Source organism: Pteropus alecto, unplaced genomic scaffold (genome assembly GCF_000325575.1).
Source record: "Pteropus alecto unplaced genomic scaffold, ASM32557v1 scaffold3, whole genome shotgun sequence".
Taxonomy (NCBI): Eukaryota; Metazoa; Chordata; class Mammalia; order Chiroptera; family Pteropodidae; genus Pteropus; species Pteropus alecto.
This window is the reverse complement of record NW_006442484.1, coordinates 8,432,882-8,450,502: the sequence shown is the minus strand read 5'-3', so window position 1 is coordinate 8,450,502 and position 17,621 is coordinate 8,432,882. Positions and strand designations below refer to the sequence as shown.

The window sequence follows — 17,621 nt, the reverse complement described above, 5'->3', positions numbered from 1 at the left end:
TGCTGATTAACTGATTATGGGCAAGGTTCCAAGAGAATGAAATCTGTACTTCCCACCCAGCTTCTACACCCTTTTATCAGTGTACCTGGTACATATATAGCTTTGTTTTAAAACTTTTGACTTCACTTTCAAGAACTCTTCTTGCAGGAAAACCAGTAGCTCTCTTGATATCTGGAAAGATTTCTGGGCTGCCTGGCTGGGGTGCTTGTGCGCGTGCACTCTCTCTCTCTCTCGATTTAAATTTTTAGCTATATGGTCCCTCAAGACTCTTTCAGGGGTTCTTCAATATCAAAATCCTTTTCATAATAATACTAAGGTATCATTTTTTTCATTCTCATTCTCATTAATTCCCATGATTATAAAGTAAAGATTTCCAGATGTTATATGACATGATAACACTGCTTTGATGTGAATATGTAAAATATTTGTCATTATTTTTAAATGAAGTCATACATAAGCTATTGGGAACTCAGTAATTTTAAGAGTTCTTAAAGGGTCGATCCTAAATTAAAAATTCTGAGAACCACTACTTTAATCTAAGGGGCCTGACTTACTTGGGAATCACGTATTGGTCTCAATCATTGATTGGCACAGCCTCATGAATACAGAGCTCCAATCAATGGAGTGGGCTCACCCATCATTTATACAACATTGAGAGGGAAAGTTCTTTCTGATTCCACTCTTTTACTAGACAAGTGAGTCAGAGAACCATACAAACATAAAAAATACCTGCAGTGCACAGAAAGAATCTTGAAGTTTCTGTACAAACATACTACTTATACCTCTGTGATGATAGTCTATGTTCTCAGCAAACACAGGCTTTCAAAATCCTTTCTCTTATTATTAGGCAGCAATTCTCACTGCTCTGTGGAATTCCTTAAATTTGCATCTAAAAAGCATCAATGTACACTAACATCAATATAGTTAAGTGCCATTTCCATATCTGACATTTCTGCAGTCCAATTAAAATGAATACTATGAACATGAACAGGCCCACAGAACATATAGATTTTGAGTTCCTCCATTTGTCTTTGAGTCTAGAGATGGGGCTATGCAAACTGCTTTGTTTAATGGGAAGTTATTTTTGTACAGATAAAATTATTTACTCCAGAGCTAAGCTGAAGAGAGTTCTTAACCTAGTCAACGGAAATTTAATTGATCTATTTTTCAAACATACTTTTTATTAAGCAATCTAAGGTTTTCATTTCTTTCAAAAACCCTCTATAAAGCCAAAATAACAAGACCGATGAAGGCAGAAACAAGTCTTTAAAGCAGTATGCCTCATTTGCAGTTCTGTTCACCATCTGTCACAGTGGGGAGAACAATGAAGATGACCAAGTTGAATCTTGAAGGATGAGTCAAAGTTGTCCAGGTAGAGAATAGAAAATGGGGCTTTATTGTAAATCCTTGACAGAAAAAATTAAAATCCTGGGGTATCTTAACTGATTTCTATTTGAAAAGTACAATATCTCTCAAAGAATACCAACCATTTACAAATACTCCACTTGTGTTTACATTGGAACCAAAGCTAAAGTACCCATCTACTTTTGTTCAACAATTTCAGATTAAGAACGTGCTTTCAAAACCACAGCATGGATTAGATAACTTTTAGCACCGATTCAATGTTTTCTAATAATTGACATACATTCATAACTTCCATTCTTAGGGGAACAAGATTTAAATGTCATTCAATAATATTAGCCTGGTTCAAAATAATAAATTCCTCGGAGGAAAAAAATGATTACTTTAGCTAAAACTGCATACTTTTATAATTAAAAGAGACCCAAAAGGTTATCTACATATCAACCTTCTTCTTAATACAGGAATCTCTCCTATACCACCCCCTCCCTCACCAAAATATGGTCACTAAGCTAATAGCGAAGATCCCGATCTCATGATGGTGCCAGAAGCTCTTCATACCAAACAGAGGAACTTCCATTTCTGGTACCCTGACAAACAGTCCTTTGAAAACAAGTAAATGGACAATATAAAATATTTATTTTAAATCTTTTAAAAAATCTGTATGCTAGCAAGAATGTAAGAAATCCTAGTGACAGTAGGAATCCTGGAAGGTATGTGTACCCACTGAAGTTGGCTTTTTTCTCAAGGCTATTTGCCAAAACCAGGTAATCTCAAACTCTGATTTTTTAGAATTTAACACTTGCTTTACATAAACCTTGACACAGGTGTAAGAGGAAAAAAATCTGCAATGAGATTTTATAACAAAGATTGGGCCTCATGTATTTCTGCAATCTAAATTCATACACTACTTGGATGGTCCCAAAACTCACAAGTCAAGACTACGTGTACAATACTTGGGCCAAGGTATCCCTAGGTGCTTGCCAGAAGCAAAAGCAAATCCTCTCTGGAAGAACAAAGCTTCAACTCTAGGCCTTAAAGAACTTCTACAAGTAAATTTCCAAGGAATTTGAACTTCCAAAAATCAAAAGCACACACGAAGCCAAAGTACCATGAGCAAAAGCCAGCAAAGACAGTAGAATCAGACTTGCAAACACTCAAACAAGAACCTATCCATTCCTCCCTGAAGTAACAGAGATGAACTGTAATCACTCACAGAACAGTTCAATTTGTCTTGTCTAGAAGTATTCACAGCTTTTTTCTTTGCTTTCTGTAACAAGATGTCAGTACCTTTCACTATCTTGGCCTTACCCTCTGGATATACCCTAGCTCATGTGACCTTTTCAAGTACTCCAGTTGGAATCTGACATATCCAACAGATAGGATGGGATCACCATCCACTTTCCATACTCTGTTTCTGTTAATGAAATCGATACATAAACGTTTTCAATATTCTTGACTCCCACTAATGCAATCCCATGAACTTCAAAGATCCATATTCATGTAACATTGCTGAGTCTAAGGCACAGCTCTGGATCCCAAGATAAGCAATAAAACAACACTTTCCAGGATGCACTTAACATTTAGGAAATGTGAACAAAATACAAAACCTCTCTTTTACTGTCAGGTCAGATGTCATTATCACCAAATCTTGAATCGGTATGACTGATTTTTCTGAAATTAAATAAAATAGTTCGCATTGCTTGTCTTTAAAAAATGAATTTGTTTGGGCTTATAATTTTAATCTAAGATATTTTTGAATATTGATTTTATTCTCTAATGTACTAGCTACCTTTTCTTTTTTAGCTTTAAATGATGTTCAAATCTGACAGAACTAATTCCTATATCTTTATCCAAATTGATAAAGACCCTGAAAGGTATAGGCTGTGCTATGTGGCTTGAGACAATCCCACCAGGTTGATAATTCATTAGCCAATACCATTCTCTTGACTGGTATCACTCCGAATTTAGGAAATCTTGAAGCAGTTTGGAAACACGAACATATTTAGCATCATCCTCTCCAGATTCCTTAATCTCTAAATTCTGATAACAGTTTTAAATCTCTCTCCCCACCTTCATTTAGTTCAACTTTTCATTACTCAGAACCTAGTATATGTGGGGCTCAGTGGTATGCACTGGGGATATGGAAAAAGACAAAGACCTGACCCTTAAATCTTTACTGTCTAGTTGAGTAAAAGCAACTCATTCATAAATAAAGGGGCTGTGTCTTCCACTTTCTCCCCAAGCCTAAACTGTGCCACAGAGGAAGAGAGACTTTTGAAAGCTCTTCTTTTTCCTTCTTCTCTCTACCTTTCCTGTTTCCTTCAACAAATGTTTATGAAAACCCTATTATGTTAGGCGCTGGGGATATACAATGATCCTAGCCCCCATTGATGGCAAGCATGTTAGTCCTGAGAAATAAGTAGACCAATGAAATGGTGCACTCAGCAGTGTTGTGAAGGAGACAACACGGAGCTGATCCATACAACATCACAGAAGAGCTTATCTTAGGAAGGGAAGTCACTCTTAACTCTGGGTGAGTCTCCACAGTCTTCCAGTCATCCATTAGCCTCTACTGAGGATTGTTTGTTAGGCAACAGAGGTACAGAGATGAAAAATGAAATCCTGGCCTTACAGAAGTATACAGGTTTAGGATATGACTTATCTAACACCTGTGAACTAAGCAAAGAAGCAGAGTCTAGAAGGAAGGGATATAAAAATAGACCCCAGCCCTCGCTGCTCCTGATCCCAACTGGGTTTTTCTACTTGTGGCCACAGCAGAAGGTTACCAAGAGGGCAATAGCTCCCCTCCTCCACACTTCTTCCCCAACTCCAGAAGCCAGTGCTGCTAGAAAATAGTAAAAGTATGTGTGTGTGTGTGTGTGTGTGTGTCCAGATGATGGGATTAGAAACATTCATATCTAAGCTTATTAGAAATCACCCTGGTTTCAGCTCAGGCCTGATTCTCTAATAAAGTAGTCGGGGTCTGCTGGTTGCTAAGCTTCTTATGACCTTCTGGTGTAGGCAAGGCCCCTGGGGTGTGGTATCTTTACTCAGTTCCCAGCCCTCTTAAATTAACCTTTCCCATTTCACCACAACTGGATACAATTTTAAAAAGTCATCCATCCTGCCTAATTATTAACAGGAAAAAAAGTTCTGTATCAACTACACCAGCAACCACTTTTCCTTGGGCACATACTGACATTTCAAATGGCAACACAAACCAAGTAGCTACTGGTGTCCACTTGCAATCACATAAATTATCCTGTAATTTATCTCTTTACAGGTTGACTGACTCCTAATCAGGAGCTCCTTAGGGCAGCATCCATGTCTTACTCACATCTCTCCATCCTTACACTTGACACTTCTTGGGACATAGCACCTGCTCAAGATGTTTGCTGGAAGAATAATTCATCCTATCTAAGGTCAATTTTATCAGTTCTTTAGCAGAAAAGAAATCAAGATGAACACTTAAAATACCCCCAAATTATACCAAGTCTCTTTGTAAACATTTGAGAAGTCTGCCTAACACTTAACTGGAAAAAATCTCCTGCGGACCTATTATGAACAACTTATGGAGGTGCTAGCCCTCATGTTTGCCCAGAACCTTTTGGTTTCATAATAGCAATCCCTTCCTCTGGTGAATTATTATCTTGCACTCTCTCTCATTTCAGAGGGGCTGCCTATAAAGAGGCTGGCCACCTGGCCAGAAAAACTATCTCAGTGAGGAATATGAGACGTGAGCCATGGCAAAAAGAGGAGAGTCTTTCCTTAGGATTTTATACACAGTTGCAGGGAGGGTGCTCTAAGGCTGTAACAGTCTGTGGTGAGGCCTCCAAGGTACTAACAGACACAGAAAGGGACAAAGTGAAGCAAGGGCAAAGAGATATGACAAGGCTGTTGAGTGCCTAGGATCCCTGCATTTATAGATCTTCTCTTTTCCTTATACCACCATTCAGGGAAGAGTTTCTATCACTTGCAGACAAAATGCTCCTATATAGTACACTGTCCAGGTTAGTGAGTGACAGAACTTAAGAGGCAGTTTTTTCTGCTGGTTGCATTATAAAGTGGAATAAAAATTATCATGGTAGAGGGGGACAAAATACACTCTAATCAAATGTGGTTGTCTGAATCCTCTAGAGGAGACTTTCTTTCTGTTGTGTTTTTATACATACATCCCTAACTGTGCCCTGGCCATTGCCTCTCTGTGGCTATACCCAGCTCTAATTACCTAAGATTCCCCAGGTGCTCCTGAAAGATATCATATCAAGACAGAGTATAGGCTTCCAATTAACTGCCATAGAATGGTCCTCAAAATCAAAAGGTCATAAGCAATGGTGCCAGAATTTCTTTATTGCTGGACAGGAGAATTTCTAAAACCTATAAGAAAAAAATTTCTTCCACAAATAAGTCCCTTGATGAACCAAAATTCATCTCACTATGGAAATATGATCAAGATGTTGACAGTTTTCTGGCTAGGATGCTACACTCTAGAGAGCTAGATGAGGATATTTTAATGTGGTAATTTTCAGTGATATGAAAAGCCACTCACATATCCCAAATAGAAACTTCCACAGCTTCTAACAGCATAGGTGTGATTATGTAAATGCCTGGGCTACACCATTTTCATTTTTCTTATATCTAGGTTAGTTTCCAACATAACCTGGCCTCTTCTCTCCACTTAGCCAAAGTATGTAGTCAAATGTTGGGAAGAGTCTGAAGAGGCCTTGTCACTGCAAAGCTTGGAAGGCAGACACTAAGGATGGCAAAGGAGGCCTTCCCCATTTCCCACAAAGATGCTCCCAAGGAGACAGGTTTCACGCACACAGTCCCGTATGCAAACCTGGAACTTATCAGCTACATAGTGTTGAACAACTTACTTAACACTTCAGACACCATGTCTGTAAAATGGGCATAATACCATCGGTTTAAGTATTGAGTACCAACATTGCCAGGCCCACAGCAAGGTTCTGAGGTTGCAGAGAAGAGTAAAATGTGGTCCACATACACAAACTTATGCAGTTTCAACGGCATATAAGTAAGTATAATGCTGGAGGAATGCAGAGAATTATAAACAAGAAGGCAGCACATTGTTCTGAGAATTAAATGAGATAATGGCATGTAGAGTACCTGACACAGAGAAGGCATTCGGCATAGATTCTTCTGATTTCCCAAGACAGATTTGTGCCTCTAGATCTATAAAATGTTCTAAGATTCTGTCTCAGGGAGATGTAGACCAAGGAATGATGTAACTGCAGTCAAAATGGTATATGACTGATTAGTATGTGGCATTAGGGAGAGTCCCTGCTCTTCTAGTGACCATGCATCTTCCCTGACCTAACCTTCTCTGGCTCAGCTTCCTTCCTTTTCTTCTGGTTCAAGTTAGTGGGGGACAGTAGAACTGTTTTTTGGACATCAAGTTTTTAGCTTTCTGCAAATCACAGTAACAGACTCTCCTTCCCTATAAAAATGAATGCTAAGACGCAGTGGGCATATTAGACACCAAAAAGCACAGTGGTGCCTCATCTAGGACATTCTGGGAAGGGTATTACCCTTTGGAAACAAAGGGAGCTGGTGTTCCTTGGCTGAGAGCCTACCGACACTCATGAATTATATATCCGGAAGCTCCTTCACATTCTTCTTCCCTGTTGCTTTATAGAAATCATACTAAATTGAGTTACATCTCTCAGAGATTTCCTTGGAAACACATGGATTATTTATCATGTTACACTGTTGTAAAATCTGGTGAATTTTACAAATGAAAGAGAAGCCTGCACTTATTTTTTACCTCATTTTTATATCCCAATGCCCATTGACTTTCCAAACACTTGTACCAGCAGGCTATTCAATTCATTCCTTGGTCACGAAAACATTTTCACACTTTCGTCCTCCCAAAACTATCTTGTCCTTTTTCTTCACTAAGCAAAAATTCATCCTAATATCGGCCAAATTTGAGTTTCTTTCAAGTACCATAGATGGCTTTCCCCCCGGGCATTCCTCCATTCCAATTCTACTCCCAAGGGTTTCATTACTGAGACCCTGAAGGTAGGAACATGGACTTTAGATGAATTGCCAGTGCTTGGTTTCAGCCCAATGTACAGCAGTAAGAGTAAAGAGAAAAATAAATACATTGTGGTGGACAACCCTAAGATAGTCCCATAATCTCCGCCTCCTGGCAAGCAGGCCTTTGTGTAATATCTCCTCTTGAATGTGGGTAGGACCTGTGACTTGCTTCTGAACAACAGAATACAGCAAAGGTGATGGGATATATGTGATTGGATGTACATAATAATGTTACATGAAACTGTAACGTCTGTCTTATGAAGAGGCACTCTCCCTTGCTTTGATGAAACGAGTGACAATGCTGGGGAAGCCTGTATGGCAAGGAACTGAGGCCATCCTCCATATGACAGCCAGCAAGAACTGCTGACCTCAGTCATCTACAAATATCTCATACTGCCAACAACTAATGAGCTCAGAAGCAGATTCTTCCCCACCTGAGCCTCAGATGAGACTGCAGCCTTAGGCAGCATCTTTATTGCAACCTGGTAAGAGTTTGAAACAAACAACCCTGTTAAGCTGTACCCAATTGGTGACCCACACAAACTATGTAATAATAAATGTGTGCCATTTTAAGCCACGGCATCTATGGCAATATTGCTATGCAGGAACAGATAACTAAATAGACAAAGAAAGAAAAAAGGAGTCCCTGACGTCTGAAAGCTAACCTGGTACTCTCAGCAAGGCCTGGATGTTGCTCTAAATGACCGAACATCCCACTATACTAGCTAATACAAGTACACAGCTTTAACCTTGATTCAGTTTCCTTTGTCTAATAAGTAAGATTTATTTAGATGTTCATTCATTGAACTGACCCCCCCATAAAAGTATCCAACACAAAACAAAGCCACATTTTGAACTTGCCCTCAAATCACCTAAAACTAGCCTGATTCCCATAATAAGTTTTTTCTAATGCCTCCTTACTGAAATGCCGTACGGTTCCCTATTGGTGTGCAGTCTCCCCCACTACAACCTGCAATAAACCCAATGTGTTCAACTGCAGGTGTGCTCCTAATGGTCTTTGGCTGGAGGGCATTGACAAAATAACAGCAAACAAATAAAGCAAATAACAGAAATTAAACATGACTTTATTATGGAACTGACATAAAACTAGAAGCATAAACCAACAAAGCAAGAAAGAGCCCATGTACCATTTATATGATAAATGATATTAGGATAAATGGATAAGAGTAGGAAAACTAGGATGGATCCACATTTTAGACTACATAAATATGAACTCTACATAGGTTAAAGAATTAAACACCATTAGTAAAAGATGTGGTGAAATGTAATAAATACTTCACCAGATCCATGGAAAATGTCATTTGGAAACAATAACAAAAAAAGGTAGACCAATTTAGGTACAAATGCCTTACGTGTGATGAAAAACAATACAAAAATAGAACAACAGCCTGAGACATATTTGTATCACAGTGACAAAATATTTAAATATAGAGACACTGTTCAAATTTACAAGCAAAACACCACATATTCAAAAGATAAATAAGACTATAAAAGAAAATTCACACAGCAGAAAATGGAAAGATCAAACAAAAAACATGAAACCATGTTCATTCTTCTCAGTGGTCCAAAGAGGTGTCATTTTATAGCTAATAAAGTAGCAACTTAGATGAAAGAAAAATCAAGACTGGAAATGCTGCGGCCATGCTGTAAAGCCCCTTCACCACTGATGGTATTTTATATTGTTAAAACTTATTTGTAAAGCAATACACAGGAGTCACAATCCAATCATCAACTCCTAGGAAACCTTTTAGCAGAAACTATTTGTTCAGTTTTTACAACAGTATTATCTACAATAGCAAACAGAAACAACTTAAAAGTCTAACAACAGGGAAGCTTAATAAACTGTGCTGTATTAAAACATAGATTACCTAGTATTCAAATAATTGTGCAGGCTAAAACACAGAAAATGTTTAGGATTTGATGTGACCAAAAAATGCAGACTACAAAAATGCAAATAAGGGCTACCATTAGCTGAATAGCTACGACACGTTAGGCACTATTATAGGCATTTTGTTCACATTTCATTTAATCTTCACAACACCCTGCCAGGAAAGTAATAGTATTCCCATTTTACAGATGAAGATACTAGGGCAAGGAGGGTTAAATAAATTAGCCAAGGTCACATAGCTGGGAAGTAAAGGAGAGATACGAAACAATATATGACTCCAAATGCTATTATTAACTACACTGTTCTATCCCTCTTAGACATGACAATTGCAACCTGGTACAACTATGGTATCTGGGACAAACACTGAAAGATAATACGTAAATGTGAAATAACTGTGATATGGAATTTGGGTTAAAGGCAATTTAATTTTAAAAATCATCGTCCTATGTAGATCCTACACTATATGATCTACACAATGCAAACACAGATAATCAAGCAAGAATTCCTGACCTCCAATTCTCCTTAAGAAGTTTAATTATGTGTGTCTCTGGAAAGAGACTTGTCCAAGTAAGACAGCGAGTAAGTGGTTTTGAATGTCTAGGGGTGGGGTTCTCTTGTTTCCCCCACATCTCAAGTCAATGCTTCTTAACGTGAGTTTTCTAATCCAACTTTCATAGAATTCAAAGTGTCCTCTATTTCAATTTACCACCTAGGAAGGGTAACAGTGGTCAAAGTATCATCCGAGGTTTGCCTAGAAAAGGATTTAGATTGTCCTAAAAGTCCATAACTACTTCAAGTCTTCTGAGTTTCTTTGCCCCTCACTTGGTGGGAGATGATTATAACTCCCAGATTACAGGTGACATCTCTTCTGCAATTACATCACCTATGTAATCACTTCAGAAGAATACTGGACAGGGGTCGGAGCAAAGCTAATTTGTTGTCAAGGCTTTTGAGACAGGAAAAGCAAAGCTGGATGCTTCAATAGACATAAATGTTTTAGGGGGGCAGACTGAGTATGGCAAGGAAGGAAGGATGTGAAACAATGCCTTGTAAATCTGATTTTACTGATACAACATCTCGGCCAGACCAGAATCAGTTATGTGCAAAATGATTAATCACTGGCTCCCTGAAATATTCAAGGTTCCGCTGCCTATTCTTAGGATGAAAAAAATCTAATGCTGAAATATGACTTTCGGGCTTTTGTTCATTCTATATCCCTTTAATAAAGTAGAACAAAAAATTTTGCCTTGGGCTTGGCTGAGTTATGGGGTTTATCTCCTAAGTGGCAAAGCTTCATTCCTCAGCCCAATCACCGAACTGAGCCCAAGTTATAAGAGGCCTGGTAGAGAAGGAAAAATGCCTGTGCCTTACCTCAGGCATCGATTTATTAGATGTGATAATTGCTTTGAGAGACAGGTTTTCTCTTTATATTTATAGGAAAATAGACACTATAGAAGAAAATTAATTTAGCTAATGGGCAAATGCTGATGGCTTTGTGTGGTATATATGTTTCTGACAAATGTGGCTGATGAATTACAACCTGACTCCATCACTGCAGGGGGAGGTTACAAGGAAGAACAAATCCTTAGGGCATTACTGGAGGCGAACACTCCAGCTGAGCCCCCACATACCTTCTCTGCGTACTCAGACACAATCTGCTTGATCTCAGCAGAGCAGAGTCCCACGATCTGGCCCACGGAGCTTGCAGTGAGACGGCTCTGCAATCACAGGGAGGTTGTATTCTCAAGACCATGCCTTGGCTTTCACAGAACTAGAAAATCTGAATGCTCTAAGTATTATAGCGAAATAGATAATATTCTCAGAGAAGGAAATTTGTTTATGTATTCATTAACAAGAAAGGGAGAAAACAAGCCTTGGGACAAATGTGAAGCTACCCCTCCATCTCCTGAGCCAAACGGCTAACTGTGTCCGATTCTCTTAGGATTCTGGGTACCTCTGGAAAATCATTCTTTGCCCTTTAGACCTCATCCCAAGGTCTCTCTTCCTGAGAGTCACTACACAGAGTCTTCAGGGAACTTGGTGGACCCAAGGGAAAAAGAAGTACAAAGGAGAGAGGAAGAGGAATCTCAGAACTCTTAATATATCTCTCTGCTGCCACAGGCTTTTCCTGCCCTGAAAAGGAATGATCCTTTCAAAGTCCTTGGTTAAACCTTTTGGGCAAGCCTTGAGATCTGAGAAGACCAACTCCATAATTTTGGCATTTTATTTTCTACCCAGATGGTGTAGGAAGGAAACAAAAGGGCTACTTTGGCAGGCAGCATAACATGTGCTCATGGAGAGGCAGGGCTGAACCATGGCTCTTGCACCAAGGCCCATATGGTGCTGTCCCAGCAGGGACATCCTACCTTCACAAGAGTCCCTCGAATCGCCCCATAGAGGTTCCCACGAACAGCAACACTATAAAAAGCTTCCCCCCAAAAAGAGTCATACGAAACAGGAAGCACTGAGTCTTGAAAAGACAAGGCTCTACAGAAGGTGATCCCTCTGGGAAGAGGCCCTCACAGAGCACAACAGGTGGTTCCAAGTCCCCACTGACACACCACACCCTCCCCCATGACCACTCCCTCCTCACCTCCTCATTTGCCATGGCAGTCATCTTGGTCATCAGTGACTGAATACGCTGCTGAAAGAGGAATGGGGAGAAGTAGCTGTGAGGATATCTGACCACATAAGACTTACACAATGTGTCTAAACATGTCTTTGTGGTAGAATCCAAGGATTGTTTTACTGGATCTCATGTTATGGTGAGCCTCATGAGAGGTGATAAAAGGAAAATGAAAAGGGTGTGAAAGGCCAACTACTAGCAGCTGGCTGCAGGAAGTAGCTAGTCATTTTGGAAAGTTGGGGATAAAAGTGAAATTTCTCCCCAAACAATTTAAACATAAACTTCAGAGAGACTACATGGGCCACATACCTCTTCAGCAGCTTGAAGCTCATCTTCCTCATGGGCATCAGCTTTTTCTGTAGCCGAGAGGCCTGTGGAAAGTGTCGGTTTCTTGTCCTCAGCCTGAAAGGAGAGATGCGAAAAAAGCTGAGCACTGGAGTTGGAGAATCAGTAGAGAAAGGACAACACTGCAAAGAGGCATGAGCCTGTGAAAGAAAACACAGATCTGGAGAGCTGAACCAGTTTCTGAGGAAGAATGGAAAATCCTGAGCTTCCATTCCAACTGCAGACCAAGCAGGACAAGCTTCAAGCCTTCGCCAACGCTTGCTGATTAAATTCCTATCAGGTCATACACATTTGCCAGACTTATCCTTGCACTGTGATTGGGTCTTCCCTTTACTTTAATGCCTTCAAGAACAGATCATTGACTAAAGGAGTGTTTTTTTCCAAACTGCCAGTTAAAACCTATTAATGGGACATGAAAGTAATTTAGCAGGTATGACAAGCATCTAAATAAATTAAATAAAAATAATAGAGCAGAACACATCAGAGTGCTTTAGAGGTAGTCAAGAGTTAAGTATTGCTTTGTGAAACTTTAGTTTTCAGTGCGTGCGTGCCCTGAATCATGATGAAAAACAGAATTCTTACTGCTAAGAGAAATCAACAAAGTTTGAAAACCACTGGCATGAAGGATAAAGATCTAAACTGCTTTACTGGGTGATCAAGATCTATGCTCAGTACCCAGTCTCTGGCTCTAAATATACCATACCACACTTAAGATACCTGGATTAACTGCTGTCTTCAAACATGGCCTAGAAGTCTAGAGTTCTCGGTTTTAATTTCATCTCTGCCATCTACCAGCTGGGTGACCTCAGGCTTACCTTCTCTGGATATCAGGTCTTCTAGGGTTGAAAGTGAGGACTGGTCTCAAATATCTTCTCAGACCACCCCAATTCTAGGATGCTTTTTTAAAGTCTATGACTGACCCTGGGAAACATCCTGAGCTTCTAACTGCTAGGTATACCTATAAGGGATAAGAATTCCAGTTCAAATGTGCCATCTGACATGACAAGACAAGCCCAATGTGAATAGCATTTCATGGGCATCTCATGATTTTTCCAATCATAATCAAATTGCCTTATTTCAGAATATAGTCATATGCACAGATATTCTTTGCGGACTTAAATTATATATCAAATTAAAATTACACATCAAATCCTTATATACCAGATAACATATGACATACTCGAATCCAGGAAACATCTTGCTTTGGAAGAAATGACTGTTTAGTTGAGTGAAAGCACAAATGTGGAAATAATGAGAAAACCAAAACATATCACAATCAGTGCATGACTAGTTGCTAATGAACTAATAATAATGATGATACTGATAAGAGTTAACACTTATTAGATGTTTACTATATTTGGATCATTCTATGTCCTTTATATTTTAATCTTCACAACAATGCTGTGAGGTAGCACAATCACTGCCTCCATTTTACACATGCTGTGAACTAAGGCACAACGATTAAGGAGACTGTCCAAAGTCGCACAGTGAAGGGATGAAGCTAGGATTTGAAACCAGCCATTCTGGCTTTAGAACATATGCTCCTAGTCACTGCCAGGGCCTTCTGATGACTGAGACAATAATTACCACTGGAAACGGAGAGAGGATGGTGTCAGGGAAGGCCTCCTGGAAGAATTGGAGGGTAGGAATCTGGACAGAGGGAGGGGTGGCAGGAGAAGAGCAGGAGGAATGGTGTCCCATTTAAGAAAATCTGGGGGGGGTCAGGTGAGGAATGAGAAAAATGGTTATGAATAGATCTCAACCTTCAGGACTCTGCTTTTTAAGAGGTCAATGACCACTTCAGCACTTTATTATTTTAAAAGCAGTGGTAAAGAGCACAGGCTTTGATGTCACACAGACCTGGGTTCAGATTTTTATTATGGCATTTAAGGAGCTGTGTGATCTTGGACAAATCATGGAGCCTCTCTGAGCCTCAGTTTTCTGACTTGAAAAACAGCAACATGTATCTTTCTCAGAGTTGTTCAGAGGAATAAGTGAAAAAATACATACAGAGCCCTGAATAAGTAGCCTGGAACACAGTAAAGGTCTGGCACAGTAAGATTTATATGGATGCACTGATGCTGACATTAAAGATCATCAATGAATACATAAATAAGAAAAATCTTTGAGCATCCTTTGTGAAGTCAGAAAAACCCATGCTGACTTACCTGATTTTTCCATACTAGTAGTCTTACTAGTATACTAGAATAAATTACAGGGCAGGCCTGTAATTTATGGTTGTGTTCTATCTCACTACTAGCATCCTGTTCACACTTGTCTAGAGTCTCACCAGATGAAGAGTGCTCAAGGCCCTGGGAGTGGACTTCAGAACCCTAGCCTGCAGAAGCAGCAGGCACATCTTTGCTGCCCCAGGTTGCCTAAGGACCAGAGCCTGGTTGGCAGCAAACCTCCCTTCCTACCCATGATGGGAAGCCTGACAGTGTCCAACAGAGGCAACAGAGAGAGTCACTTCTATCTCTTAAAATTCTCTCCCATTATTTATGCTTTTCTTACCTTCTCTGTTTTGCTCTGGCGGCTAAATCCATATCTCCTGCAGGCCACAAAAAAGGAGAGTTCTATTACTATTCAAAAATCACATAAAGTTGATCAAATGCATTTTGGTTGGATTTTTATGTGAAAAGCACCAAAGAGAATTTAGGCTATTTGTTGACTGGAGAAAATGTTTTAAATGCCTAAACCACAAACATATTTCATTGTTTCTGAATAAAGAACCAGCCACCCTATTGCTATATAAATACTATAAATGAGAACTCTCAAATAGTGCAGAGTGCAGCATTCTCTTTAAGTGCAATCATTACTCTTTAAATCTGGAAGTGCATTTCAGATCTACGGTTTAAGCTAAAAGCCTTAAAAATACCTGTATAAATAAATGTGAATGTGTTTGCTCAAGCTAAACATGCTCTCTAATGGAGCTTTACAAAACCTCCAGTCCAGCCATTTTTTTATTCTCAAACATAGCCAAAGCACTTTGCCAATAATGTTGTGTGTTCGCTTCACTCAACCTTAAATTCAAAGAAACCCACAAATGCACTTTAGTTTAAATTAGTTTTTTTTCAGGCACTTATTAATACATACATTTTAAAGCAAGTACAACAATGCAGAAACCATTCAACCTAAAACAAAAAGCATGAAGCAAAATATCCAACCTCACTTACCTTTAAATAGTTTATAAAGAAATAACATTACACAGCATTGTTTGAGAAAAACAAATTAAGGGCTCCTGCTCATTCTCTCACTCATGCCATGCCTCACTTGCTGGGTCAGTGTGTTGGCCTCTTATCTGGTCTAGGGCCTCCAGCCTCACTCTATTCCCACTCCTCTCCCTCATTACTTATCCAATTTCCTACTGGTCTTATCTGCACTAATCAATGGCAGGCCTCTTCCCTTAGGACAAACCAGGACCTCCTCGGCACTCTCATTAGGGCTTCACTTCTATGGCCCCACCTAACAACCATTTTGCCTCACCTCCTTGCAGCTCACCTTACATGCTCCTGTGCATTCATTGCCTGAACAGAGAGCTTTGCACATACTGTGCCGTCCCTCTTCTCTCCTACTTTCTGATTCATTCCTCACACCTCAGATCCAAAGCTGCCTCTTTTCTATACCATCCCCATGCACAGACACTCTGCCCTGGCCGATCTACCCCTGCATCTGTACATGTTATCCTCACTTCCCAGATGGCAATCATGTCCAACTATCTATTTGCATGTCTGCATCTTTCTCCTGCAGGGCAACGATACTATTTTCACATTTTGAATTTCCCACATACATTGAATAAATAAACTAAAACAAGCAAAGAAAACACAGAAATCAAGAAGCCAAAAGTATCACCTGACCATGCAATAAGTTGTCATGTAACTGGGAGACCATAAAGTCACTGCAGGGCACAGCATGTCCATCCATTAGGCATAAATCTACAGGCTCAAAGTGCAGCAGACCAAGGTTAAACTTTGAGTATCCATACACATTCTGTAGAGGATCTTATGGCAGATTCTGTGAATTGGCTTAGGTATCCTGTGACTGTCTACTGGATCTTCCTCAGTCGAGAGGCTGGAAAGCAAAAACCTCTATTTTCCATACACCTTTGCATCTAGGGTTCTGAATGCTAGTTATGTTCCCAACTAGATGCATCTGCTGAGTTCTGCACGTGCAACAATTACATGAGGAGACGGGGAGGGCATAAAGGATTCATTGTGTGATATGGATCACAGAAGTAACCTGGATTTGGGGCCAGTAGCTGTCAGTGGCTTCCTGATTTTGGCAGAAGTGTTGGGTTTTTTGTGCATCTGTATTTGTACCACCAGTGCACTCATCCTACAGTGTCCAATAACTATGTGTTACATGAAATCTGCTTGTTGAGCTCCTAGATGGGAGGGGAATTTGCTTCATTTACTTTTTTTTAACATTTTTAAAACTGAAGTATAATTCACATGACATAAAACTCACCATTTTAACGTATACACTTCAGTGGTTTTTACTGTATTCACTGTTTTGTGCCACCATCACCACTATCTAATTCCAGAATAGTTTCATTGCTCCCAAAAGAAATCCATATCTATTAGCAATTAGTGACATTTCCCACTCTCTCCATCTACTGGCAACCACTAATCTACTTTCTATCTCTATGGATTTGTCTATTCTGGACATTTCACATAAATGGAATCATACAATTTGTGGCCTGGCTTATTTCAATTAGCATGTTTTCAAGGTTCATCCACAGTGAAGCACAGATAAGTACTTAATTCCTTTTTATGACTAAATAATATCTCATTATATGGATAAACCACATTTTGTTTATCCATTGATCAGCTGATGGACATCTATGTTGTTTTCATTTTTTGACAACTGTGAATAGTGCTGCTATCAATATTATGTATAGCTTCATTCACTTTTGTATCCCCAACAACTAATATAGTTCCTGGCACATAGTAGGTACTCAATAAATGTTTACTAAATGAATGAAGAGTCCAGCTGATTTTTCTAAAGGTTTCCTTCTCCATGTGACATGATGGCAATGCTTCCATGACAGAGAAGAGCTGTTCTCAGTTGCCTATTAATGCCTGCCTCACTGTGTGCACTGGTCCTGGTGTCTCTGGGAGACTCTTTCAATGTTGTTTGAGCTTCACCAGAAAAACGTGATATCGCTTTATGGCTCAACATCCTTCACAAAGAGTTGGGGAATCTTCAATTTATTTCTACTACAAAAGCATTTACTTCTCGTTTATCTTTCCTAGGTATGCTGGTCTATCCTACAACCTCCCTTTCCTCTCTAGTGCCAGCCTGATTTGCAGTGCCATA

General features: G+C 39.5%; 1 protein-coding gene across 1 annotated transcript in view; it reads right to left on the bottom strand.

Moving 5' to 3' along the window:
- Positions 1–17,621, bottom strand: part of CCDC93 (coiled-coil domain containing 93) — an 80,451-nt gene that overhangs the window by 31,813 nt on the left and 31,017 nt on the right. The window contains exons 8-11 of the mRNA XM_006921431.3: positions 14,817–14,853; positions 12,267–12,359; positions 11,925–11,975; positions 10,963–11,049 (exon numbers count right to left, since the gene is read on the bottom strand). Of these exons, the coding sequence (XP_006921493.1) occupies positions 10,963–11,049; positions 11,925–11,975; positions 12,267–12,359; positions 14,817–14,853 (268 nt within the window). The remainder of the gene's footprint in view (positions 1–10,962; positions 11,050–11,924; positions 11,976–12,266; positions 12,360–14,816; positions 14,854–17,621) is intronic.